This window comes from Oenanthe melanoleuca, chromosome 3, assembly GCF_029582105.1.
Source record: "Oenanthe melanoleuca isolate GR-GAL-2019-014 chromosome 3, OMel1.0, whole genome shotgun sequence".
NCBI classification, from domain to species: domain Eukaryota; kingdom Metazoa; phylum Chordata; class Aves; order Passeriformes; family Muscicapidae; genus Oenanthe; species Oenanthe melanoleuca.
This window is the reverse complement of record NC_079336.1, coordinates 69,142,881-69,170,514: the sequence shown is the minus strand read 5'-3', so window position 1 is coordinate 69,170,514 and position 27,634 is coordinate 69,142,881. Positions and strand designations below refer to the sequence as shown.

At 44.0% G+C, this 27,634-nt stretch overlaps 1 protein-coding gene across 2 annotated transcripts; it reads right to left on the bottom strand.

Moving 5' to 3' along the window:
• Positions 1-865: 865 nt before the first annotated feature.
• CAPN9 (calpain 9) lies at positions 866-24,978 on the bottom strand. Of its 2 annotated transcripts, XM_056488519.1 has the most exons (20): positions 24,479-24,978; positions 19,685-19,754; positions 19,139-19,257; positions 18,394-18,527; positions 17,872-18,040; positions 17,274-17,357; positions 16,948-17,033; positions 15,170-15,247; positions 12,622-12,782; positions 11,668-11,825; positions 10,856-11,064; positions 10,190-10,226; positions 8,963-9,043; positions 8,399-8,456; positions 7,769-7,833; positions 5,386-5,454; positions 3,906-3,984; positions 3,182-3,298; positions 2,094-2,152; positions 866-1,290 (listed from the first exon to the last, which is right to left on the bottom strand). In XM_056488519.1, exons 1-20 carry the CDS (start codon positions 24,689-24,691, stop codon positions 1,264-1,266), a joined length of 2,073 nt encoding a protein of 690 aa, XP_056344494.1. In that variant the 5' UTR covers positions 24,692-24,978; the 3' UTR covers positions 866-1,263. The 2 variants fall into 2 exon arrangements, 1 of the variants encoding a protein (XP_056344494.1); XR_008840201.1 differs by lacking the exons at positions 866-1,290; positions 2,094-2,152; positions 5,386-5,454; positions 7,769-7,833 and having other exon boundaries at positions 3,212-3,298; positions 24,479-24,851.
• Between the last annotated feature and the right edge of the window lie 2,656 nt (positions 24,979-27,634).

The following is a 27,634-nucleotide window of genomic DNA, read 5'->3' as shown; positions in this document are numbered from 1 at the left end:
CAATACACCTCATGGGGCTGAGTACCTCAGTTAATCAAATACTGCAACCATCAGCTTTTGCTCAGCTTCCAGCTAGCTCCAGAGTATTTTCTACATAGTTACAAGATTATAACTGCTAGAAAAATGGAAAGGTGGTATTTTCAACACCATGATCTGTATGTTCTTTTCATTGTTTGAGCTTCACCTTTACTGCAGCTTGATTTTCTTTCCTGAATTGTTCATTAGGTCTAAATCTAGAGAAAACAAAACCCTGTCTGTCTCAATGACCTGGGACAGTAGGGAATGCATGGCTAGCCTAGGGCCATCTGTTACACTGCAGGAAAGGTTTCAGAAAACAAAACCAGACAGTTGATTCATTATAAAATAGACATAAGTTATGAAGATTATCATGGAAACAAATCCTATGAAGACCACTTAAGTCCCTGGCTGCTATTAATGTTATTTTTTAAGTCAGCACTGGCTACCCACATCACATGAATAATACTGTATAAGTCACAGATGCAAAATAGCATCTGCAGAGATCAGGACCTTACCAATGGGTACATTTAGTGAATCTAAAATGATTACAGTTGTTCTTCTGGAGCAACAGGGCTGGTGTGGGACACAGTCTTGGACTGCCTGGAGGGAAACAGCCCCATGCAAGAGCTCACTGCCTCAGAGGCCACGTGTTTCTCTGAAGATGATGACAAACTGTGTGCAACTGTGCAGAGCTGGGCCTGTGGGACACTGTCTGGTACACAGCAAAATGGGAAGCAGAGGAACTTTGTTGGTAGCAGGAGAAGAACTAAGAAAAGGTGAGGTGCAGTAATTCTTTTCCATGTGGCTTCGACAGGGTACTTGTCACGTAGCCACACATTATTCCTGGAAATAAATACCAAACTCAACAAGTTTTATGCAACCTTGTATTTTCAAAAGCACCTTACAGTAAGCAGCAATAAAGACTTTTAATCAATGTAGTCTGTGCTATGCTGAAACTAAACACAATCCTGTTTCATAAAAACCTGTGGTCACTCAGGGACAGCAGTTTCAGCCTGCTTGAGAGGCATGTGTGCCCCATCCAGATGCTCAGTGCCAAATCCAGTGTCAGCCTCCACCAAACACACATGATCCACAGGGCTGGAGAACAGAAAGAGGGGGCAGTATCCATGTTTCTTTGCAGGAAATCTCCTGGTGAAGTTTGCAGGTGAAGGGGACCTCAGCTCTTGAGGCAAAAGTCTTGGCAGCAAAGTTGCAAGAAACTCCTGGCATCCAAATCAGACTTCTTCAGATGTTCATTGCCAGGTTGATAAACTAGTATCAGAAAAAGATCAACTTTACCATAAAGTATTTCAGGCCCTTCTCCCTCCCCATGTCTTTTCCCAGATGAGAGCCATCCCAAAGCAGTGCTTTGCTCTGAATTGACCCCAATGCAGGGAAAAGGACCTTTGCTCACTTGGCTTTTTTACATCCTGTCATTAAGGAGAAACCTCAGCCAGCAGGAAGGAATAAGGCAAAGCTCTCAAGCACTAGATGCTGGAAACAGCAGTTTTTTTATTTGCATCCCAGCCACCCACCGTGGGTTCCCGCATTTCTTTTCCCTGGGAATTCATTGTGCCTCACCCCAGGAAGCTTTGGCTTAGTGTGAAATGAGAGACAGCTCACAGCAACAAGGAGACAAAGAGAACACAAGAAAATAAGAAACCTGTGCTGAGCAGTGTGAGAAGCAAATGATAGACATGCACAGGCAAGGTTGATCTGAATTCCTGGGGGATTCAGGTGGAATGAAAGAACCCTCCATCCCCATCGCTCCTTCCTCTTTTCCCTGCTGAAACCTGGCACCCAAGGAAGGGAAAACAGCAGAGAAACTAGAAAAGGGCATGGGAAGCTGTCAATATGCCACAGGCCAAGGAAGGAAGGAAGGAAATAGTGTGGAGGAGATTTAATTAATTAGTGGGTTGTAAAATTCCAGCCATGGTGAAACCTATGGCAGACAGCCCCCCTGCACTCTCATGGACACCCAAAGTGTCATGCAGAAATACTACAGCTCTTAGAAGAGGACAGAGCTCTAGAGAAAGCCCATCAATTTGTCAGTGTTTATGAATCTGTGCTCATACCTCGCCTATATTCAGGTTAATGAACTCCTTGTTTTTTGCACTCAGTGCCTGGAATACTCCTGAAATGAAGAGCAGGACAGCAGTGCTATAAATACACCTCATTCATATTCATACACGAGCTCTCCATCCCACAACCACCAGTGGCCATGCCAAGGAGAAGGAAGGCCTGGCCCAAAGGCAGATTGCTCAGGATTGCTTGGTGGTGGTGGCTCCTCTGACAAATCAAAGTCCTTGCAAGAGGAAATGTCTTGCTGACTTAAGGCTTTTTTGCAAGGCTGACTTCAGGACTTGTCTGGAAGAAGTGTCCTGAATGTGCTAAACAGATTTGGAGGGTACTCTGAAATAAAGCCAAGCAATTTGCATTTCTTTATATATCTTATTTAACTTCTATCTCTCAGAAATTTAATAATTCTATTGCTACTGTCAAGAGAGAAAGTAAAGAGAAGAACAAAACAAAAAAAAAAAAATCAGTGAAGAAAGTTGATTTTCTTCTCATAGAGGGAATTTAATTTGAATTTGGAGCCACACTAATGATCACTTTATCCAGCATTTATCTACCCTTTTAACCTATCCCTAGTACTACTGCAGCTTTGTAATGAGAGTGACCCTGGGCCAGAAATGAAGTAACAACTCGGGTGCCTTGATGTACAGGGACCCACATCTGAAGCCAGAAGGGAACATGTTATATAAAAGGCACAGGAGATACCTCCCCAAGCACATGCCAATTTTATCTTTCCATGAGACACAAGTAATATTTGAACCTTGAACTTGTGTGATCCCAAATTAAGCTCCTGGGTGAGCCACAAGAAGGGTTACAACATGGACTTCATCAGCATTCTTCACATGCCTTCAACATTGCTGCAGAATTTATGTAGCAAGCTCTATTCACATGGGTAAGTTTTCCATTAGCAGCAGAACATTTTTCATGTTGCAGGAGAAAAGCCATCCCAAAGGCAAATGCTAAACACAGCTTCCTTCTGTTAGCCTTGGACTCAATCTCAGGTATTGTACAACATGCTCAACAGCCCAAAGCAGAAAACTTCTTTTCCAAAGGGGATGAAATTCCTAAGGAAAGAGAAGATACTCACGGCTTGCGTTCTCCAGGCGTATCAGGCAGTTCAGAAAATCATCAAAATCGATCTGGAGCTGCTCATCAGAGTACCGGAGGACAATCAGTTGCAGCAGGTAATTGTTGAGCTGGTATCCTTCCCAAAGACACACACAAAGGAAAAGTGAGCAACCTCACACATCAAGGGGAATCTACAGATCTCTATTAATGAATCTTGAAGACCACTTAATGGGAGGATGCTCCGTGGCACACATCCATCCAGAAAGAGACCTAACCACAAGTTAGGTTTGCAATGAATAACAAACTCTGAACAAAAGATTTTTCAGGCACTGCAGTTTCTGGTCCATGCACACTGTTCTGTCTTCTTGAATTTGGAGGGATTTCTGTGAAATTATTTGCTCTAATAAAAATAATTGGTGATTAAATACTAAAACAATGATTGCTCTTCATAGCAGCTTACTCACTATTCCTGCAACCCTTGGATGTAGATGGACTCTGAAGTGATCTTTTTCAGGGTGTAGCCCTGCTGAGTTTAACAGAGCTCAATAAAATAAAGAGATTGCTCTGACTGCCTGCCCTTCAGGACTGGGGGAACCTGGGGCAAAATTACCCTTCTCAATGTGCCCAGGTTCTCTCTGGAGTTTAGACCTCCTCCCTGCTCAGGAGCACCTGGTGTGATCTCCTCTTCACCCATACTGATCTGCCTGACAGATTTACCAGATAAAATGCAGTACTTGTCTTACCTGCAGCTTTAAGAGCACCACGAAGCTCATAAGAGGACATGGAGCCAGATTTATCAAAGTCAAATTGAAGAAAGATGCTCTGTTATGAAAGGAGCACACAGAAAGGTCAGTACTGGTATATGAAAGGGAGCACAGATATGGCACAGAAAGGCAAGGTGTTTATCTCCAACTGCATAGTATAAGCATTTAAGAAAGCTGACAACACTTTGGTTTAGATCCAGTCTGATTTTTATAATGGAGGAGCAAATCTTGGTCCCAGTTCTTTTTGTCATATGAACAGGTCATTGTGACTTAAACAAGTCACTGCCAAATCCAAGCATGAAAAAATAATGAGTTGCTCTTCATTGAAAATGTCGTGATTTTTTTAAAAGTGATTTTAACTGGAAAGATGTATTGTTCTCTGTCTCTTAACTCTTAACTGGCACATTCTCTTAATTTTCTTTTGTTTTTCTCCACAGTTCTGAACACTAGAGACAAAGCTGTTTAGCATGATGTTAATATTGTCACTTACTCATTTGCTTCTAAGCATAAAAGATCTGAATAGACACATTCATGGTACAACCAAGAAAGCTGGTCAAACAGTCTGAATTTTGACCTATACATTAAGCAATTTTCAATCTGGAGTTAAATTCCATCCTTTTATTGAAACGACAAATTCATCTCTTCTTTGGAATATGAGTTATTTAGAGCTGTCATCACATTCAGCTTAAAATTTTTCAGCAAATACATGTGCAAATCTTCCTCCAGGATACAAGGACTTCTCAAGCCCCTTGTTAAAACACAGTGTGTCTTTTGTTAAAAGAGATGTGGCATTAGTACCCAGAAAAAGTGTTGGCCCTTTCTGATGGGCTAGACAAGAAGCAAAGAATTGCATATTTTGAATGCTTTGGTGAAGCACGAATTCAGAAAAACTTATTAATGGCCATAAGGAAACGATTATAATGTGTTTTATTTGAATATTCATTCTGTGATGGATTCTGCAAGCCTACTTATTCTTACTGCTGTATACAGTGGCAGGGAAAAGTGTTTAAAATTAGAATCAGCACTTTCCCAGACTTCAGTTAGGTTGACTCCTGAGAGATCAGTAATGAAAATGCAGTAACTTAGGAAATTATTGTTTCCCACTAGTTATGAATCATCACTTTCCTCTTCTGCACAACAGCAGTTATGGAAACTCCTTAAGTTTCCTTTTGATTGGCTTGCTTATTAGTGTCCATTGCATTCTTTATCCCAAACATAGTTGATTAGTTCACAAAAATCTCAGTTATTTTCAGAAAACCATTATGGTTTATCATCATGGAAAGCTAAGAATGTCTTTGACTATCCAAAACAAACCCCATGCCTTTAAAACATTTGCTTTGTGTTAAAATTCATGGCTTGAACACACTCCTGTCTCCATTTTTGTCTGCATATACCTAATAAACTGTTCAGAAAGTAGCTAATGAATGGAGTAAAAATAACAGTGGATAATGTCACCTACTATCCATTTCTTCATTTTTTCCCAGAAAACTTTGAACTCACTGAATTCCAGTTTCCCGTTGCCACTGGTCTGGTAATATGAACTAAGGAAAAAGGACTTCTTATATGAAAGCTCAAGTTCAGCCTGAACTTATCAGAGTAGTTCCTTTTAGCAGAAAATGCTGACTGGAAAGCCTATGGTGCTGCTGAAACTGGCATTGGGATTTCTCAAGAGGTAGGGCTCCAGCAGTTACAGTCATGCCTGTGGCTGTGATACTGGAGGAACATTATGTGATATAAAAACACAGCTGAGCAATTCAGGCACTACATGAGGAAGAAAGACAGCTTATTCTAAGGCAAGAACAGTTTTGGCTGTAAATGGGCTATAAATGATTCAGAGAATTAAATTACCTGATTAAAACAAATTGCTACTGTACCCAAAGGAGTTAGTCAACCAATGTGCTGTTCAGTATTTTTATCTAGAGACCAAGCTCTGTTGCAATGGCTCAACCAAAAACTGATGTGAGCAGTGGGGTGAGACTGGCAAAATCTGGTCCTTGTGGTCTGAAATAAATGCCTGTGTAGCAGTTCTAGGAGGCAATGAATAGATCTGCCTGAAGTGAGTTATTTCATTGAGTTACTGATGCCCCCCAAGCACAATTCACTTCCAGGATGAGGCTCTGCAGTGCTAAATAAGGAATGGCCCCATTCCCCTTCCTTTTTACATCTTGCCAGGACAAAGCCCTGGCACATCCACAAAGGTCAAATCATGCCAAGCAGGGTCTAGCTAACACCTACTGTTGTTTGCGCATCTACACTGGTGACATTATTGAGGGCACCCACAGATCCCAAGGACATTCTCACTTCTGCAAAGGGCTTTTTTACCCAGCCAGGTTCTCCTTCCCAGGGTCACGTAGAACTCTGTCCCTGCTCCTCACCACAGCGTGGTGACCATTGCCAGGGAATTCAGTAGCATGTGACACAGAGGAGACTGTGCCAGCATTGACTTGGGTTTGCATTTTTATGGTTTTGCTCCTCCATTGTGCTCCAAATAGCACGTCCAGAGCGGGATGACTGTGTCTGCGTTCCTTGTGCTCTCAAAGCAGAGGAAGAGATGTCTCCCCATTTATCCAAAACTATGCAGAGATTTGCTTGGAAGCATTGCAAATCATGGAAACTATTCAGTTGTATCCTAAATAGTAAACCTAGAACTGCTGCATGCTCCAGGGTCAAGCGCCGGCCCTGGCTCTGTGCCAATACCATGTAAGGATGAGATGGGAACATGGACCAGCTCCCTGCTGAGGCTTGGTTTTTCAGCAAGGAAATTTAGGTCTGGTCCCCTGTTTCTCATTGTATGTGCAGTGTGACTAATCTGCATTGATTTTCAATATTATGAACTAGCTTTAACAGGACAAAGATTTTTTCTGTTTGGTTTCCTCTTAGAAGTGTTTGAATGGATGTTCCCTCTGTCATAGACTGAAGCAACAAATGTAAAAGACATCTCAGATGAACAACCAAGACATAAACCAAACTTTAGACGGTAGGACAGTTTTGTTTCATGTGTAATGAAACTGGTTTTTTTGGGAAATCATACTGCAAAAGCAGCTCTACCTGAGGAGAAGACATGCTAAGCAAATTCTGCAGGAACCAGAACTCTGCAAAGAACAAATCTGGTGGGGAAGCACCAGGGCTGTGATTGACCTCACCTGATGTCTGAACAGTCATTCAGCATCCCTCAGTTAGGTACATCCAGAACAATTAATTACACCACTCAGGATTCGAGAAAGCTGGCTTAGATCTAGACGCCTACACCACAAATGCCTAAATTTGGACAGACAACTCTCACCCATGTCTGTTTCCTGGAGTCCCAGGAACTAGCTGAAAGACCAGATTTCCCAGTTTTTAATCTGATTGTCAAAAAAAAAAAAAAAAAAAGCTTTGATATCAGCAGTTTTCACCACTGCTGATTTTTCATTTCTGACCCGTAATTTGCACATACAACTCTGTCTGGTGAATTTAGCTCCCCAGACAACAGACTTTTCTTGAGTTGTCTTCTATGTCTCTTTCAAATAAACCACAGCTTGAAAAATGCACTATGCAGTGCATTTCTCTATGCAATGTTCTATTCAGAAATAGCTTGAGATTTACTTCTAAAGGTGGTCAGCATTAAAGCATCTGCCTCTAAGTCTGCAACAGAACACAGTTTGTCCTGAAACTTCTAACCCTAAATTTCTAAAATAAAAATCAGGATAAAATATTTGTGCATTTTTGTTCCCTTTGGATAGTGATCTGCCATGACATTACCAAATCCATTTCTGACATGCATGACATATAATGTAGTGGGCAATTATATTCATTATATTCATTCTTCATTTAGCCTCGAAGGCACTTATTTGAAAGGATACATCCATAAGAGAAATTATATTTCGGCATGAAATGAGACTTAAGTTCTTGAATTTTATGTTCTTTGCTGAAAAAGAACAATAATAGGAAAGAAATCATGGGCAAAGCTGTCTTTGATAAACAGATAGGAGAAAATAGGACTCATGAACAGAGATAGCAGAGATAGCTCAGTCCTCATTGTGGGAGAGCCTGTGAACTGGAAGATGAAGGCAGCTCTCACTACAGAGAAGCCTCAGCCCAGACAGAAGATTCATTTACTGGAGACATGACAGGAAATACTGTCCTTGATTTGTAAATCAGGAGATGAGGTTCAGGGAGTGACAGGCTTTCCACTGTACAAAGGGCCTGTAGCAGGATCAGGAGCTACATCCAGCTCTTAAAAGTCCCAAGCTAGTTCCTGTCTCTCCCCAGCAGAGTGGCAGAGCACTGAGCTGTCATGGATAGTGCTGCAGGCAGGGCAAACTCATGGTTAGACCATGGACCAAATGCTTTCCTGGCTCTGCCCTAGCTGGCTCAAGGACACCAGGTGGGGGGTCATAAGACAGCCTTTAATTTTCCATATCTAAATGAATTAAATAGCAGCTTTTGTAACATTCTCTACAACCCTTAACTTAGAAGTTGTCAGCACTTACTTTTTTTTAATACAGCATTCAGAACATATTCAAGTTCTTCTGCAGATATCTCCATGTCCTGCAGGAAAAAAAAAAAGGAAGAAAAGTGAAACATCTGTTACTTGAATGTTTCTGTAATCAGACATACCAAAAATCTCAGAAAACACAAACATCACTCATCTGTACTTTACTGCAACTCAAAAAAGAGAACCATACAAAACCCAGGAAAAGATAAAAAATATAAGGGCTGTGAAAATACAGGAGTGTTGCTGTGCATAAGTCTGTCTGAAGGAGATCTCAAGCAGGAGCTGTTGATTCAATGAAAAATCAACTTCAACTCAACTTTAAGCCAGGTAGGCCCCTCCAGAGCTGGAGTTCTAGCTTTGGTCCTCCTGCCTGCTCACCAGGGACTGCACCCTTATCCATTGAGCTGTAAGACATGGTGACATCTGGTGCCCAAACAACACACTACAACTAAGCATACTCCCAAAATAAGTTGGGTTTGTTTTGTGTGGCCCTGGACAGAGGCAGAAGTGTTTCCCCTCCTTTCACAGCTTGCTCTGACCCAAAATGTGTTGCACTCACCTTTCCTGAAATCTGCTCAAACAGTGCTCGGAACTGCTTTTCTTCTTCAGTTTCTTGTGGGCCTGGGGTCGGGTGTAGAGGCTGCAACACCAACACACAAGTCCTTATAAGAGTTGAAAAACATGGTATTTCTCCTGCAAATAGCCCCTCTGTGCACTCTGGACCACTGTACATCTTAAAATAAGGGCACACATGCTTCTGAACTCTGCCAGATCTGAGGCCTCCCAGCCACCTCTCTGCCCAAGGAGAGTCTCACCCTGTCATTTCCTCTGCCTGGGCAAGTACACAGTGTGCCACTGCCTTGGTGAAAACCAAGTGCACCCATTCTGGAAAACACCTCCCTCTCTTCTCCTCCCCTCCCACCCTGCACCATTCTGTTTCCCTGCCTCCAAAAATGACAGTGCTGTTGAGCTCTCTCCCATAGCATCACCCTGGCAGCTCTGGCCCTCCTTGAGAGCACCAGCCAGAGGTGGCTGCACTTCAGTGTATTGCCCAGCACAGATTTATTTTGCTACAGAAGATGGCCCTGAGATCCCAGAAATGAAGATGTTGTTGTTAGCTGGGTCCCCAGAGTAGAGTTTTACTAAAGAGGGACAAATTAGATCTCTTGGCTTAGCTTGTTTCCATGGAAAGGCACACCACAATTAATGGCTCATTTTGCAGGGATACACTTAAACAGGAGCTGACTCAGACCCAGCTGCAACTAGTGCTCAGCAGGCAGACCAAGCCATTGAAAAGCAGAAAGAATTCAATCATTTCAGTAGGCACGTGCATGTGTAAGCATTCCTTCTCAAGTCCTGCAGATACTGGGAAGTAAAATAAAGATATTTGTGTGCAAAATTAATGTTTGTCTATTAGACCTATTCCCTTGCTACTTATTTTTCACAATAAATAAAAGATGTGAGCAGCCATGTGTCTCCCCAGTGCTAATGGGTGGTGCTTTCACTGCACACCTGGTGGCTGACACCACCTCTCCTGCTGGCTGGCACTGACTGCCTTCAAGGGGATGCAAAGAATAATGATTATGGTTTCAATTGTTACATATTTTACCATATTGTTGTCACTCTTTTACCATATTCAGCAGAGCTTAGCATGGCAGTGACATACACAAAGCTGGCAATTGTGAAACATTCCTGTGAAATGAACATGGTTTAGCCAAACACAGTAAAAGCAATGTGTGCAATTCTGCTCAGCTATTCTCTTGCTATTTTAACTCTGTAGACTTACCTCAGGGAGATCAATGGCAACCTTTTCGTCTAGATCCCTGCAGAAAACAAAACCTTATTTGGTATCTGAAGGTGTTCAACATCTGCTTGGGGTAGAATTTTCCTTATTACCTTTTCCCCAGGTGAATGATAAAACAGGGTTTTTTTAACTTAACAGGTTATATTTAGCTAACATTCATCAAACAATCAGACTTTTGCACTGTTTAAATTTTGGTATAACAGACATTAGGCAGGACTCAGGGAGGACACAGCTGTGCATGTCATCTGCTAAAGAATTCATCTCATTCTTTATTCATTATTCATTGTGAACACATTTTTCTCCTCGGTATGCTTTTTTAATATAAAATTGTCTCTTGCACAAACTTTGTGAGGAAACAAACAGGAAGCAAGCACTGCTGTATTCACAGAGACCCAAACAGAGCCAGGCAGCTAGTAACTCTTCCCTGTCAAACTTCCAGCAGATTCATCATGGCATGCCCTATTTCCCCACCTTCTCAACTCCTCTCCAGAAAAATTCAGGTTTAGCAAAAATGGGCAAATACACAAAACCCCAAATGGTCAGGAGCTTTCCATGTTGTGTCTCTGCTGTAGGGCTGGGTGCCTGGCAGCCACACTCTCCCCATGTGCAGGGGGGGCTTGGAGGGCCCAAAGCTTGCTGCTGACTTACTCAGTGATTGCCTTCTTCTCAGAGAAGATCCTCAGGCAGAAATCTGCCTCCTGGTGTGGCTCAAAAGTGGTTGGAATAAGAATGTAATCACCCGGTGGCAGCTTGAATCGGTGGGATACTTCCCTCAAGTTTATGTAGGTTTTGCACCTGGCCTTGGAGGGGTGGTACCTGAAGAAGTCTTTGCCCAAGTGTCCATCTCTGCCAGGGCTCTAGGAGGAGAAAAAAAGGCAGTGCTGCACTGGCCAGGGTGTGCTGAAAGCCATACTCATCCCTTTCCTAATCAATGATCCAAATTCTGCCTGGCACAGGCATCACCCCAGGCTGGGATCCTGACTCTCGTTCCCTCTCTCAAGTGCTTACAAGGATTTAGGTCCCACTTTATGGCAAGAACCCATTACCACTGCCCTCTCCCACCCAGAAGGCAGTCTCAGAGTACTCTGGGGCATTCCCTGCCTTTAAACACCACCATCCCAGACAGGCTGTCACTGAGCAGTGACAACAGATTTACCAACTTCAACTTCACTCAGGGACAGGCATCTGTGTGTGAAGTGCCCCAGGATGCTCAGAAGAAGCAATATTCCCTCTCCCTGAGCCAGCCAGGGAGTGACAGAACCATGGGGCTGAGGGTCTGTCCCAGGACCCATGGGGACTCCTAAATTCTGCTCTGAGAGGTTCCATCCTCCATGGGGCTTGATGTGACTGAGAAGGTTGCTTTAAGAGCAAGAGCCCTAAAAATGGGGCAGGGATGCAAACCCAGAGAAAGTTTCAAACACCAACAGTGCAGCTCCTGTGCTGCAGCAGCAAGGGAGTACCTCATAAATGGAGTAGCCAATGGTCAGCATTTCAGCTCCAAGCTTCTTGAGCTTACGGCGACCCTTTTGCATCAGCGCTGCTATGAAGGTGCAGTCATCCTGTCCATCGTCCTTCTCTGTCAAATGCAGCTTGATTTGTGGATTTGTCCAGAAAGTCTCTGCCAATGTAAAGAACACCAGAGAGATTCTTGACTCAGAATAATAAGCCACCACTACCACTACAAAAATGCCCCCACCAAACCAAAAAAGACAATTAAGCTGAGGTTTCACTCAAACGTAGTTTTTCCATTAATAGTTATACTTCTTTCCACTAAGCTTTGCAAAAAACAAGACAAATCCCAAAGTCCTTCGTGGAACTAGGTGTAGGAAAGATTTTAGGCCTGGTGCCTTATTAAGTTACCATGGTTCAAATGAAGTTGTCAGATGAAATTTTGTTAAAATTGCATAGCTACAATGGTCCCATAGTGCTGGTGCCAGCCTTCACTAGCACAGTTTGGATCCATTACACAACTTCAGAGGCACATAAACATGTTAGCTGAGCTGGGCTTTTTGTCTCATTTTACACTTGCTGCTGCAGTTTAACTGGCTTATTGAACCTAGCCCTGCTCATGCAAATGTCATTAAGAGGTAAATCAGATCCAATGAACCTGAGAGCAAAAAAGGCAACTCTTTCACCACAAAGTCTCCAGTGGGACCACGTGAACATTTATCACTTTGTTCATTGCTGGTTTGTTCATTTGAAGAAGGCAATCACAGGAAGGTCTTATCTTTAAAGTACAGCACCCTTAAAGCTCATGGTTTGAGTTTCCTCAATTGTCCCTCTGATTGGTTCCTGTCAGCTGAACATCCTGCACCCACAAGCCTGGCTACAGAGCTCCTCTCTGAAGAGCAATAGCTGAGGGCGGGTAAAGATTTCAGTGCCTGCTTCTCAGTTTCAAATGGATATGCACTTACCTAGGAAATTTCTACATCCTCCTGCAGTGGCTCCTCGGACCCAGCTTCCCTGGTGGATGGTCACTTCCCATTTGTGGGCAGTGCTGTCTTCCAGGGCATCTGGAGTCAGGTTGCAGATCTCAACTTTGTCAAAATGCACTTTGAAGTCTTCAAACTTCATCCTGAGCAAAATATATTATAAGGAACAGGCAGCCATTCATTTTCTGAAGGATGCCCAGCAGAAGTATTTACCCCCCAGAGCCCCAGGGCCAGATCAGCAGTTCATGTGGAGTAGTTTTGGTGACCATGAATATATACCAGTGCACAGCAGGAGAGAAACTAGCTTTGACTCACTGTGGGGTAAAGCACAAGCATCCTTTTTGCCTGCATCTCATTCTGACATCTCATACACCTTTCTTTCACTCAGTTACAATTGAGTCTAAGATAAAATAGAAGTGACACTGGCACAAAACCTACAGTGGAAAGAGTTATTTCACCAACACCCTCCTGGCCTTAATGGCTGCATCTGTATTGCCAAATACCCAACCAAAGGATTGCCTAGACATGTTCTCTGCTCTGAATTGCTGTCTGGAAGAGCCCCCCCCCTTTCCCTGGACCATAGAAATAACATACAGAAATGGATCTCCTCCATAACACTTCTACAATTTTCCTTTTACAGGAAAGTTCCTTTAGCTTTTATAACTATCCTTTTCCTTCTGTGGCAGATGCCTAACAACAAAATGGAATATCAGGAGAGCAAAAGCTCTCAAAGATGCAGGTTTATCTGTGGCAGTGGCAGATAGGACCCAGCTAGCCCCCAGTGTGCCTCATCCAACACAGCCAGTTCCATTTTTCTTCCTCCTAACAAATAGATGTCTGTGGTGGTACTAATTTACACTTGCTATGGACCATTTTTCAACTTGGCTTTGGTGTGGAAAGAAACAGCAGGGTTTGCTTTGCTGAGTTCTGCCCTTTCTTGCCAGCTATTCCCAGATATTGCTAGCCCTAGGAACTGCTAATTCTCACTCTGATGCTCAGGACATTAAAGCAGGGGCAGCATAGCAAAATCTGTCTCAAAATGGATTAGTATCCTGGCCACACTATGCAGTTTTGGAAATGTGCTGCAAAGCAGAGGAAAGGGTTGCCCTTTATAGATTAGATTTGACTTCTAGGAGGTAAAGCATCTGTTCTGATTTCCCTAGAGCTGTTCTGGGTTTGTACTTATGAAGGGAAAAGAAGACTCTGATACTCTGATCTTAGAAGGGAAGGGACTAGGGTGAGTGAGAAGCTGATTTCTTAGCCAGCCACAAATGCCCTTTTGCATCTATTAGAAGCACCTGGACAAGACCAATCTTATCTGCTTATATATAGCCAAAATGCCTTTGGGGTAGTTAATGAGGTCAAAATGTCCTCAGCATGTCACTATGAAGATTTTCTCCAGTTCTCACAAGTCCAAAAAACAAAAGGGTCTAAAAAGGGATTTTTTTTCCCATTAATTTCACTGTTCATTTGATCCCTACTTGCACACTTTTACCTCCATCCCATGGTCAGGCTTTAAGTTCTACCCTGCATTGAGATACTTGATAGAGTTACTTGGGCTCTGTGTGAACTCTTTGTCTCCTTTACAGTCACCACATAAGCTACAGCTGTAGCCAGATCAAAACCAGACAAAATCCCAGCAAACCCAAAACCCAAACAAACACAAAAGCTTTTTGAAGAAACCATAAATGCCCTAATGCATGTCAAAAGCATAATAACTCAAAATATCTTATGTAAAAATACAGTAAGGGAACAGCCATTGGACCTCCTTCCCTCCAGTTATCAAAATTTGGGACTTTGTGTGATTTAATGTGCTGCATTGTCTATCTCAAATAATTTCTCAGGCCTGAAGTTGAACTTTGGTTTAACTTGCAGGCAAAATCTGGAATAGTTCAATTGCATACGTCTCTAGATTTACCTCTTTGTAAAAGAATTGAGCATCTGGCCCTAGAAAATGTGACCCAACACATTGTCACAGCACAATCAGTATAGGGGGGGGATCATGTGCAAGTCAGCCATCTGCTGACTGAGATCATGAATTTGGCATGAAGAACACTTCACACTTCTAAAGCAATTTCCACCATGTTAGTTTCTTTTTTTTTTTTTTTTTCCTTCTGATTTAATTTAATTTCATTTCAAATTTTGCACAATTTCACATGTATCTTGATGCTTTTACTTTATGCAACTAGTAGTATTGTTTCTCAGGACTCATTCTCTTCCAGTGTCCAGAATGAATCTTAAAGGCATTTCATAAACAGAGTGCCATACAATGTTCCCTTCTGTATATCCTGCCTTTGGGTAGGATTTAAAGGCTGTTACATTCATGGGAGATACACAGTATTTGAAATACAAATGCCATTAACTAAACTGATTTTTGAGGGCTTTTGTTATTAAAACAGATATAGGCACGCTTGAAGCACAGAAAACAAAGGGAGCATTCTACCTGCCCTCTCTTAGCCAGAAATGGAGAATTTCATGAGTTGCACCTCGATTTCTGATTAGTCACACAGTTTAGGAGCCTGTGCCTTACCAGAACTCTCCATCCTCCCGTGCTGCCTGCGACAGGCGTCTCTGCTCCGACGGGCTGATGGAGCTCCACTCTGCAGAGCTACAGGAAAACAGAACCCAGCTGTACCACAGGCAATTCATCTTCTCTGGCTCAGAATGCTGGACATAGCAGCAGGATGTTCTTCTCTCATGTGTGTTTTATTTGTGCAGCTTACACAAACACAGTTGCATTTAAGAGGTTTCCTGATCCCGCTGGCACTCATGGTCACAGAGACCCAATTAATGCAGCCAAAAGCAGCACCAGGCCAAAGATCCCAAAGCTGCTCCAGAGGGGTCTCAGTGTGAGTTATTGAGACTGCTCTCAGGTGTTTGGGTTGGAGATAACAGGGCTATTGGTAAACCTCAGATGTTGGCAAGTAAACACTCCCCTTAAATCTGTATTCCATCTGTGGCACCATCTTCTTTTTCACTCTTGTTGCTAATTTAGGGCCAGATGTTCTATGAAAATTGAGTCAATGGGAACTGAATAGGTTCCTTCCCCTACAGAGAAAGATTTGGTGGAGTAACTGGGGCCCCAGGTTAAGTCTGCCTCCTTTTCACTCACTCCTTCAACTCCAGCTGTGGCATATCAAAACCAAACAAAAACCTGATAAAGCTTTTCAGGAAACCTGGAAGTGCACTGCTCAATTTCCAATTTGACATAATAAATTTATGGAGTAGAAGGCACCTTGTGTTGTGGTTTTTAATTCCAGCAAGCACTGCAAAATGTTAATACAGGCTCCTGCACTGACCTGCAAGCCCCTGTGCATCCTGAGTTCCAGAAAGCCTCCCAAGTGCAGAGTCAGAGCCCTGCTTTGTAGAGATAGCCTTTTTCATGAACAGCATAAACAGCCTGTCCTGATCATAACCTCTCCATCTTTTTCAAATTTAAAAACTCATTATACATGTCAATTATCTGTGTTTTTCTTCAGATAAAGGATCTGAGCTGATGTGGACACATTTAATTTACTTCTGAGCCATGATAAGGGTAGGGAAATTTAAAGAAGTCCTACAAGTGATTACATGTCTCAGCAATATTAAAGGGCCAGGTAGATTATGGCTCCTCTCCTCTACATCTGTGTGAATAAAAAAAAATAAAAAATAAAAACCTTGTAGAAAAAATGAAACAAAAATGAAACAATGCCTCTGTGCAAAAATATACTGAAAAGTGTGTGTTGGAGAAGAATGTAGTGGGTTTTTTTTTTTTTTTTTGGGTCCTTTCACAACTTTAGCAAGCAGAGGGTCTCATTTAATGGTCTTATATTATTATTAAGATATTACCTCTGATGTGTTCAGAAACCTCAATCAATAAAGATAGAGGGATGCAAGCTATTCAGAGGGTGTAATACACTGTCATTTTCAGCTTCTCTGTAGCAGGACATAGTATGGATATTGTGCTGCAATTGTTACAGCAACAGGCTTGTAAATATTTAACCAAAAATACCACTCTAAATGAATAATTTTTACAATTGGGAGCATATTAAAATTAATTTATTTCTATTAATGCATGATTTCTGCTAATGCTAGGTTTTGGGCTCTAATCAACCTCGACAGTATCCCTGCATTGTTCTGCTTTGAATAAGCTGAGAGGGAGATGCTGTAGGGCAGGAATACTGCTAGGCACATGCAAACTCTTGGTTTAATTTCCCATGGAGCAGCTGGGGCTGCAGGAAGCCAGCTGTGGAGCAGAAGCTGGGATTTGGCCTCTGTGAGGCTGGTGTGTAAGGGACAGGAAGGGACAGGAAGGGACAGTGCACCCACTTGTCACTCCAAGGGCCGTTCCACTCCACCTGTCCCCACGGGTTCCTTATCCTTATCAGCTGCACTGGCCAGCCCCTGTAGCTCACCTGGGCAAGAAGGAAATAGAGAAAATATCAGATGCCAGGATCTAGGGAGCAAGGGTTCTGCAGTGAGCAGAGGCTGCTGTCAACTGGGCAAAAGGCGCAGAGTGCCACAGGAGATGTGGGAGGGGAGGCTGGAGGGGAATTTGGACGTCCCCAGGATAACTTCCTCCATCACCTGAGGCTGAGGAGGCACTTCCTTATCCTATCCCCAGATGTCTGCTTGCCCCATGCTGCTGGACATACCTCCTCAATGCCAGTCACAGAGTATGCATGGCCTTTCACAAGGCCAAACGGGGTTCTGGCTTCTGACTCGGCAGCACTGCTGGTCTGCAATAGGGGAAAATGTGAATGAACCTCTCTTCAGAGTGAAATCACAAGTGTGCCACCTGGTCCCTTCCAAGCACCAGGCTAACCAGTGGCTAACCCGTACTACAAACAGGGAAATTGTCTTTCTGCTCAATCATGGTGCAATGGTCTCCTTTTGGGAAAAATATGGAGGGGCTTTAAGCATTGTTCACTTAGAGCAAAAATGAGGTGGTTCCAGGATGGAATTCCTCCTCTGCCCCTGTGATTTTTCTTTTCATCTACATTTCCAGGATCTCAATCTTAACTCTCAGACTGAGATCAGATGTTCACATGGTCTCATTTCTAATAAAAAAGCTTTGATGAACAGTGATGGTGGTGAAGGGTCCCATCAGCCAGCTGAGTATCACACTTCAATAAAAATTAAATTAGTCTTTGCAAGCAGCAGACTTCATGAGAAAAAGTGAAACTCAAACCAGAAAACATTGAACCCCAAAGCTGAGGGCACCAAGAAATTGAGACCCCATTTCTTACTTACATCAATGGAGCAGCCCACCATGGAGCATCTTTTCAGGGCTTTTTCTAGGATTTCATAGAAATTGGCAGGAGCCGCCTTAACATCATACATTTCTCCTATACCCCCAGTGAAATCCTCCATGGCCTCAATTGTACTGCCACCCTTCAGGGACTCGTAGCTGCCATTCAACCTGGAAAACACATGCTAACTGTGAGAATTGCTTTCAAGATATCCATGTTTGAGATCTTTCTCACACGTGTGTGGAATTGCAGCAATAGCACTGAAGTCAAAATAAGCACCCCAGAGTGCAACCCAGCAGTAGTATCAGGGTCATTCTGCTTTCCTTTTTAGTTGCATTTTTAATTTGTTAATTTCTCCATATCTTTAAAGCCTGGGGGTGTTCTTTCTTCAGTGCCAGTTGTCAGGCTGACAAGGGCAGCAGCAAATGCAAGAAGATGCTCACTAGAATTGTGAATACCATATGAACAAACTGTGAATAATGCATGCACAAGCAGCAAATTATGCATGTGCAGTGGGACTTACTTGGCATAGGCTTTCTCTAGTAAGGCACTCCAAAATTCATTGAGTTCAGCTGAGTGCAGGAAAACCAGCCTGCCCTTGAAGGTGGGTAATCGGTCATCGATCACGACATCCAGCCACTCGTTGTGCTGCCAAAACTGGTTAGAAATAAAGGATGGTGCATGAGTTTGGTGATAACACTGATAGCATTTCCTGAGAGTAGGATTCTGGTCCCAGCATTTCTAATTTTAAGTTAGTGGCAATCATAGGCTTGATTGGAAGACATGTAAATTGTCTGTTCCTGCTCTGCCATGCAAGGCTGCTCTCTTGGAAGGGTGATCTGTCTCAAGGAAACACCAAGACTGAATCTGCAGACCTGTCCTGTAGCTCCTTGTCTGGATAATGTCACTCATGTAGCTACACAAGTGTTCACCACATAATTCAAGACTCCTTTAGAACACACATTTTACAGATGCCAGTTCAACTCCTTTAAGGACTTATATCCTAAATGAGGTGTGTGTGCCCAGGAAAATGTGAAATTATTTCTAACACCATGTATCTGTTCACAAAACAGGAGTGGCTGGGTTTGTGCCTGTATGATGCTGACATAACCCTCTAGTTTGTTTGCCAAAACATGAACAACAGTGTAAGCTCAGCAATCCTACTTTTTCCAGTGTCTCCTCTGCAGTACCTGGCAGCCCCACTGCAAAATAGACCATGAAATGTAATGACAGAGATGTGTTCATTCTGTGGCAGATGTTCACCTTACCTGGAAGTGAAATATTCCAGCATAATCTGGCCCAAAATTTTGGTCCAGTGGCACCACTCTTGCTAGTGTTTTTTCATTCAGTGTGAGAGAAGCAATGGCTGCTAGTAGCCAGCAGTCACCTGTGGATTGAAAAGGGGAAAAGAGGAGAAAAAGGGGCCAGAGGAGATGTTATGGGAGTTAGCTGCCACTCCTCCTGAAATCTAAAAGACAGCCTGTGTGTCCCCAGAGAGGGTGTCCCTGCCTGGCCAGGGCAGACTGCTTCAGTCTGGAGGTGCTGGCAGACAAAAGACTCCCTTGGGCTCACAGGACCCTCCAGTGAAGACCCTTCCCTGATCCTGAATCCCACTGCACCAAGATGGTCCCTGGCATGGATGGGAGGGAGCTATCCAAGAGGCAGCTGTGGGCCAGGTGAGCCTGGGCAGGACCTCCAGCTCCACTGCTCCCCCCAGTTTGGGAGGGACAACATCCCCAGTGTGTGAGGACACTGCTGCTGCTCCTCACGGGTGTAGACATGGACACACCCACCCAGGGGTGGGAATCACTCACCAAGATCCCCCTGACAAATGTCAGTCCTGGTGGCTCCTCCAAGGATAAACTTGGGGTCTTTGACAATGTCCTGCAACAGTGAGACAGAGAAATTACTTACAATGTGCCAGGACAATACCACCATCACTCTGAACCAGACTTGCAGCAAACAAACCCTGTGTGCCACACAAGCTGTATTATCCTGCAGCAGTGTTGCCACCACAAAAAACAGGATGGGGAATCCTTGCTAATTAATTACAGTGTAGAGCAATTAAAGAATCAACTATCCTCATTTTTTTCATTATTAGTTGGCTGCTAATGAAAGGCTGGCATTCTTTATTCATCTGTAGGCAATTGTTAAAATATCATAGCACAAACTCATCCAGAGGATTGATGTAAGGCTGCAGCCCCAGTTAACAGGGCTTTTTGTTTGCTTGTTTTCCTCCAATGGCTGGAAAAAATAAAACTGGCAATTTCCTTTTAACTGAACTAGTGAACCTTTTATTTACTTGCATGTAATACCTGGAACATAAAGTGTCTGACAACCATGAGACAATTTCCTCCTCAAAAAAGCAAACAACAAAGACAGCTTCAGTCCTGTTAGTTTTTAGGAGAAGCTAAACACTACCCACCCTGGCTGGTCAGAGGTCAGAGGAATGGTACTCATGGTGACATTACAGCAGTTCTCAAGCATTCATTAGACTGGTTTAGCTCAATTACTGGTACCATGGCTGGATAGAAAAATTACAGTGATAAACCAATGTGGCAGGAAGGTTTCTCTTCTCCATTTTCCCATGAACTGTATATTGAATGTAATTGATTGAACTGAATAGAAAAGGGGAGAGGAGACTATCTAATACATTACTGGAGGAATATGCCTGTATTTAATCAGTCTACCCTGATACATTATTGCAGGCCCTGTGGCATGAAGCAGATCCTTCTGCCTAAGTGGCAAATGAAACAAATTAATGGGGAGGGCGGGGGAAATAGAAGAGCACATTCAGTCATTTAATCCCTGCATTTGCCTAGATTAAATTTAGTTGCTTTGTGTTCACATCACTGCATTTTCTCAGACCACAGGGCAGGATATTGATAGTTTTGTTCAGCTTCCTGCCCTTATTGCTGAAGCACCTGCTGCTGGCCCCAGCTGGAGCCAGGGCACTCCACCCAGTGAGCCAGCACAGAGCTCCCCCTGCACAGCAATATCCAGGAGGAAGCTGGTTTGCATATTTTTGTTTGCCTTTGCTGGGGAGGAGGTGGTGACCAGGCTGTGCCTCAGCCAGAGGCGCCCCGGGGAGGAGGCAGCACAGAACATCACATCCCCAGAGTGTGGAGCAAAGGGAAATCAAACAGCAGCTCCTCCTTACCCGGCCCGCCTGCTTGTTAAATACACTCAGCCTTGGTGGGACTGGGCATGGACCATGGAACCACACTCATTCCTCCAGGCATTGATACAGCAATGGCTCATAAAGCAGCTGATCTTCAACAACATGGTTTTAGCACCATTGCTCTCAGGAGATGTAATTCTCATTGCAACTAATGCATTTAGCTGTTACCAGGAAGCCCTTGTGTGTTAACAAGAGACAAGATAAAAAATCTTTCCACTGACATGGGTTTGATTCATGACTCATTGTTTATTATACATCTCAGTAACTCATATATGGAAAAATGTTTTGAACCTCCTATGTCTAAAGCAATCAAAAATAATTTTAAAAAATCAATAAAAAGGAATTGAAAGGATGTTGACTAGAATTGTGCATCATTCTGTGATGCATGAAGGAAAACACATCTACAGTTTTTGAGTGGGTGCTGCAAAAATAATATTAATTTTATAAAGAATTTCAGATGGTATCAGGACTTTCAGCATGCCAAAGGACAAAACCCAGCATTCACACACAGTATGCAGTAATTTAAGGATTCAACTGCTCAAGGATATTGCCTGGAAGTAAGAACCTGCACTTTTCAGGGAGATGAAACATAGTGAGCCATGACTGTCCTGATGCTGCATTAAAGCTGTCTTTCTCTAAACCCAAAAGAAAACAAATTGTATCCCTGTGCCTGTCCTGCACTGGTAGAGAGCTAAAACATGCTGAGACTGAGATTGTTTAGGGTGGTTTCTGTGATTACATTTCTTTGCCTGGTCCCAACCTGTCATACTGGTTGTCCATGGCTGTTCATACTAGGAATATTTCTTTACTTCCTCCTGTAGACCATAGACTCATTTGACATTGGTAAAACCTGTTTCTCTTTCCTTTCTTGGGTTGGTTTTTTTTCATTCTTCAATTTATATGTCTAACTTTCCCAGATACTGGGCTGAATTTTGATGAAAGGAAAGGAAAGGAAAGGAAAGGAAAGGAAAGGAAAGGAAAGGAAAGGAAAGGAAAGGAAAGGAAAGGAAAGGAAAGGAAAGGAAAGGAAAGGAAAGGAAAGGAAAGGAAAGGAAAGGAAAGGAAAGGAAAGGAAAGGAAAGGAAAGGAAAGGAAAGGAAAGGAAAGGAAAGGAAAGGAAAGGAAAGGAAAGGAAAGGAAAGGAAAGGAAAGGAAAGGAAAGGAAAGGAAAGGAAAGGAAAGGAAAGGAAAGGAAAGGAAAGGATCTTCTGTTCTTCAAATTGTTCTAAAATTTTGATAAAGGACAGTTTCAATTTGTAATTAAAAATGATTGCTAAACAAAATCCCTAAATGTCTTTCTGAATCTTGGAGTACTTAACTTATGTAGAAAGTCAGATATTCACCTGGTGCAGATCCATGTAGCTCACTGATTGCAGTGGGATATTTACAGATTAATGCTAGCTGAAGGTCTTGCTCGTGGTGCTACAAACATGTATATATGCAGATATATGCATGTCAAACTAATGAGAAAGCCTTCTCTACTCTCATTACTGAAGATCAAACTCTAACGGATTGTAAATCAGAAGATTTAGATTATTTGCCCCTGCAATAACCCATATCTACTGTGCTACACTTCATCCAAGCTGCTGTAGAATATTGGTGGGAGAAGCAGTAAAAACCAGTCACCAAGAATAGAAGCTTGAACACAGATACCCTAGACAGAGCCCGTGTTTTTGCCCTGTCCAGCTGTGGCAACTCACCTGGCACATGCCCCAGGTCCATATTCCCTTTGCAAAGTAAAATGTGTTAAATTGAAATTGTTGCAGCACCTCTATTTTGCTGCTGCTCCTATGGATAATAGAATGAAACTGATTTAGATTTAATGCTGAGGAGCCTGAGCAGAGCATAACTAATAGCCTGTCCTTACACATCCTCTCAGCCTCCCCTGAATTTTATTTCTTGCTGTACAGCTCACACAAGTGTGTGTGGGGAATTGGAGTGTAAAGGCAGATGCCATTTGAGGTAACTTACTCATCCTGGAGATGTTTCCAGTTCAGCACACAAAGATCCTGAAGATAGCAGACCATTCTCCCCTGCCCCTGTGTACCATACACAAGGGCACAAAAGCTCCTGGTCACATTTTAGACCAAATTTTAACTATTCTGAAGCTGTGCAAAGACAAACTAGCACCTAAGAGCTGGACAAAGGAAAATGATTCTTAATGATTTAGTGTCACAGCCATGTGCATTTTTGATGCCTCACAGCACTGGAGTCACCACACTCGAAGCATTTCAGCCTCACATCCCTCTGCTGTGCTGGGAGGGCAGCCCCAGAGGCCACCTGGTTTTTTGGAGTACAGACAGGCAGCAGTGCCTGTGGGGGCTGCATTTAGCATGTGTAGGGATCTCCAATTTTTTTCATACCTGAAACTGGTCCAGGAGTAATAGCTTTAATTCTGGTCTATATCAGCACTATGGTAACTACCAGATGCCAAGGCACTGAATGCTTATCACTGTGAATTAAGATAATTTAAAACCTTCTTTAAGCTCACTTTGTTCTTTCTCTCCCTTGGTATCACTATCACCAACAAAAAGTTTTTTATAAAGGAAGAAGCTGTCAGACTATGAAAAAAAACCAAACAAAATAAACATCAGTCGTTCGCAAAGAAATGAAATGTTGCCACATTCTTTCTGTGGTTATTAGCTACAGAGTAAAGTGGGGAGAAGGAACCTGGAGTGATGCTGGGTTTGTGATCTGAGAGCATGTGACTGTGTAGCTTCAGGCTCCCTCTGTGTTATTAATGACTGTTATGCAAGATGCACTAAGAGATACTCACTGAGCCCTTGGCTACTGCTGAATGGCTCAGTAACCATGGCATGCATTTGTAATCTCTCAGCGTTCCCTGATGGAAGCCAGCAAGTAAGTGTAAGACTCCTGTACTCTAAAAGTTAAAAGGTTTGAATTTTTGAAGTTTATCTTAATTATGGATTTCCTACATTAATAACATTCAAAATGTATTTTACCCTTAGTTCCCTGCATGGTCTCTTATTTTGATCTTTTGTCCAGCAATACTGTAAGGAGAAGCTGGTTATAAGTTCTTTATGCATGCACATAAATACACATGCATCAGTGTGTCTGTACAAAGAGCTACACCTGAAACATGGGGTGAAGCCTTCCAGCCCTTCCATCCTGCAAGCTTGAGCTCTTTGCAGGTGGCATCCCAATCCTGAGCTGCTGCTCCCGAGGTGGGAAGGGCTTCCTGCCACACTTCATTTCCACATCTCCCTGAGCACAAAACGTACTTGTGCAGCCCCGAAGCACAGCTGAACCCCGGGGCACAGCTGAACCCCGAGGCAAAGCTGAACCCCGGGGCACAGCTGAACCCCGGGGCACAGCTGAACCCCGAGGCACAGCTGAACCTCAAAGCACAGCTGAACCCCAGGGCACAGCTGCCTGACTTTGGGCAGGAACGCAAGGGCATACTCACCCCAGGCCTCTTCCAGACGAAGGGAATGGGTGGGTTTTCACTGAAGAAGAGAGACGAGTTGCAGGCGGGGAAGTCGGGGTCCTCGAAGAGGACGCCCCGTTGCAGGCACTCTCTCCTCAGCTGCTCGTAGCCCTTTCCCGAGCTCTGGGTGCCACGGGCGGCCCCGGGATGCGCCGCCGCCCGCGGCTTCGAGTCCCGGTACAGGTAGGGCATGTCTGCCTGCCCGAGACTAGGTGAGCTGGTGATGGGGGCGGAGTGGGGACAGGTGGGAAAAGAGACGGGAGCAAGAATACCTCAGGTGCCTGGTGAAGGACAAGGGGGTGGAAAGGACTGTGCGGTGGCTGAGCCGGCAATATGCTCCAGCCCTCCTCCGTGTCACCTCCTTGGGCTGCTGCTGAGCGAGACTGACCCGGCTGCTGTGCAAACACCCTGAAAGCAAACAGGGAGGGCAGGCGGCGGTGCCGAGCGCCCGGAGCTCCCGGGAGCGGCCGGAGCTGCCCGTGCTCCCCAGGGGCGTGCGGCTCCGCAGCGCTCCCCGCCCTGCACGGCCGGCACGGCTCCAGGAATGCGGAGCCAGGGCACTGAGCTGAGCCTTGCAGGCAGCCAGAGCCGCGGAGGGCTGCGGCTGTCCCGGGTGGGACGGAGAGAGAGCAGCCTGGCCCGAGAGCGGCACGGCGGGCTGGTGCTGTCCCCGTGGACATCGTGCAGGGGTGGCCGCAGAGTGTGCAAAGCTAGTGGGGAGGACCTGGAGCAGGACACATCCCGGGCAAACACAGGAGGAACAATAGAAAATGGGATCCTGGGGAGGGATTCTGATGGGCCATACGCCGAAGGAGCTCTGCATGCACAAAAGCATGTGTTCTTGTCACGCACTCCCAGGTTTCATGGCCTTGTTGTTGATCACTGGTGAAGGGTCTGGAGCACAAGTCTTATGGGGAGTAACTGAGGGAGCTGGGGTTGTTTATCCTGGAGAACGGGAAGCTCAGGGGGCACCTTACTGCTCTCTACAACCTCTGAAAGGAGGGTTAGCCAGCTAAGGGATTGCACTCCTCCCCCAGGCAACAAGCAGCAGAGCAAGAGGAAATGGCGTCAACTTCACCTGGGGTGGTGTGTATAAGATACTGAGAAAAATTTCTTCATGGACAGTGTTGTCAAGCATTGGAACAGGCTGCCCTTGGAACTGGTGGTATTACCATCCCCTGGGACATTTAAGACATGCAGATGTGTGCTCAGGGATGTGGTTTAGTAGTGGACTCTGGTGGTGGTTGAACTCGATGATCTTAATCATCCTTTCCAACCTAAATGATTCTGTGATTTTTCTGCTTACCAGCGTTCACCTGAACCATTGTGTCTCACATTGGAGAGTAGAACGCTGTGCTGGAGAGGAAGCCAGGCAATGCACCACTGATGCACTGAAGGAATAACTTTTACAGCCACACATGGATATTCCTCTCTGCTTGGAAAGGGAAGAGATGCCACCCTCTTGGAACAAATTACAGTTCCTGTAGTATAAAACACACCCCTGAGCACAAACAGCACTCAGTCTCCCTTTGCTTTAATTGGCCCTTTGGTGGACCAGTTTAGCTTGCTGCCAAGAGATGATTTATGGAGAGCAATTACGTGAAACAGAATTAGTTCCTCTCTGTTCTGCTATTTTTCACAGCAGTGCTGGGAGGAAAGATTTCTTTTTCAGAACATATATTCCCATGTTTATTCCCCATAATTGCATCCATTGTTGATGTCTGCAGGCTCCCTGCTGAGACCAAGTTCCCATTGTGCAAATATAGGGATACTGTCCAAATCTGTGAGAAGAGGCAGGCCTGGTGCTTCAAACGTGGCCATCATTTGACCAAACTTTAGGTTTGCAGAACAGAGTCCAAGTTACTCATGTCAGCTTTTTCTACAGCCAGTGAGAAGATCAAAACTTCCAGAAAATGACACACTGTGTACTCATCCTTAACATCCCTCAGAGGATGACTGTGTCTTTCATGTGCCTCTAGACAGACCCTCAGGGCTAGCTTAGGGTAGATGCCCAGATTAAATGCATACAGTCAAGTGAAAGGAACCCCAGACAAGGGGTTAAGGCAGGTAAAAGGTATTTTATTGCCAACACAAACCCAGGGATGTGAAGTACCCAAAATCTCATATTCAGCCAGCAGCAAAACCAGGAACTTTATTCACAACTCCTCTGTGTGAGCTAAGGCACATTCTCATACACCAGAGTAACATGTTGACTGGGGAAGGAGATGTTCAGTGCCCTAGACATACAGTCTGCACACCTGCTATGTCCCAAGGAGAGTAGCCATGTATCACTTCACTTCTTTTTGGAGTTCAGTTGCAGATGAAAACATGTGGGCTGAGCTCTATGGGTGCTCATCCTGCTGCAGGGGAATGCATGCAGATTCTCTCCTGTGTGAACATTCTGGTGTGCAATAAGACATTTTTTCATGCTGTAGCCTTTCTCCCAGAGGGCAGGGACAGCCTTTCCCTCTCCTCACTCTGCTGCTTCATGTCATGACACTGCAGGAAAATTCATGTCTCTGAGATTTCAGCCTTGGTGTCACTACAGCACTAAAAATGCACAGGAGAGATGGTTTCCGGGGAGTGAGGGTGGAAAAAATAGGAGTGAGCAGAAAACACTTATAAAATGTCTCTGTTCTCATGAAAATACAATACTTTGCCCAACACATGATAAGAATCATGGGTCCATCACCTGAAGGGCAGAAACAAACAAATCTATGTATCACCTACATGCTTACCCCACACCAGAGTTTTACAAGGGCTAAGCAGTTTTGCTCTTTTACTATTAAATCCCCTTCTGAAAGGAGTGAAAGAGCATTTTCCCCCTTAGATGACCTGTTATTCCTGCCAGTTGGTACTCTCTGCAGATATTCAGGGTGGCAGGAAAATGCAGCATGTCCTGTGATAGTCTCCTACGGACACAATCCTACTTGCTCAGGGGAGTGGCACAGGATTTGTGCCACTGGCCTAGAACACCTTTGCTCCTTAGGTGTTCTGGTTTAGTGAGTAAAAGCAGGTGCATTTAACACTCCCTGGAACAGCAGGTGAACACAGACGATGAGGGGCTGTGACACCAGCCTGTGCACATTCCCATTTGGCTCTCTGTCACAGCATATTGTGACATTTAAGCAATAC

Bases quoted from the DNA above. Each gene is read 5' to 3' on its own strand.
- CAPN9 (XM_056488519.1), bottom strand. From the start codon at position 24,691: ATGCCCTACCTGTACCGGGACTCGAAGCCGCGGGCGGCGGCGCATCCC. The intron at 18,528-19,138 runs GTAAGGTGAACA...ATTTCTAACCAG, and splicing joins CTGGAATATTTCACTTCCAG to TTTTGGCAGCACAACGAGTG. The intron at 11,826-12,621 runs GTAAGTGCATAT...TTACATTGGCAG, and splicing joins AGGATGTAGAAATTTCCTAG to AGACTTTCTGGACAAATCCA.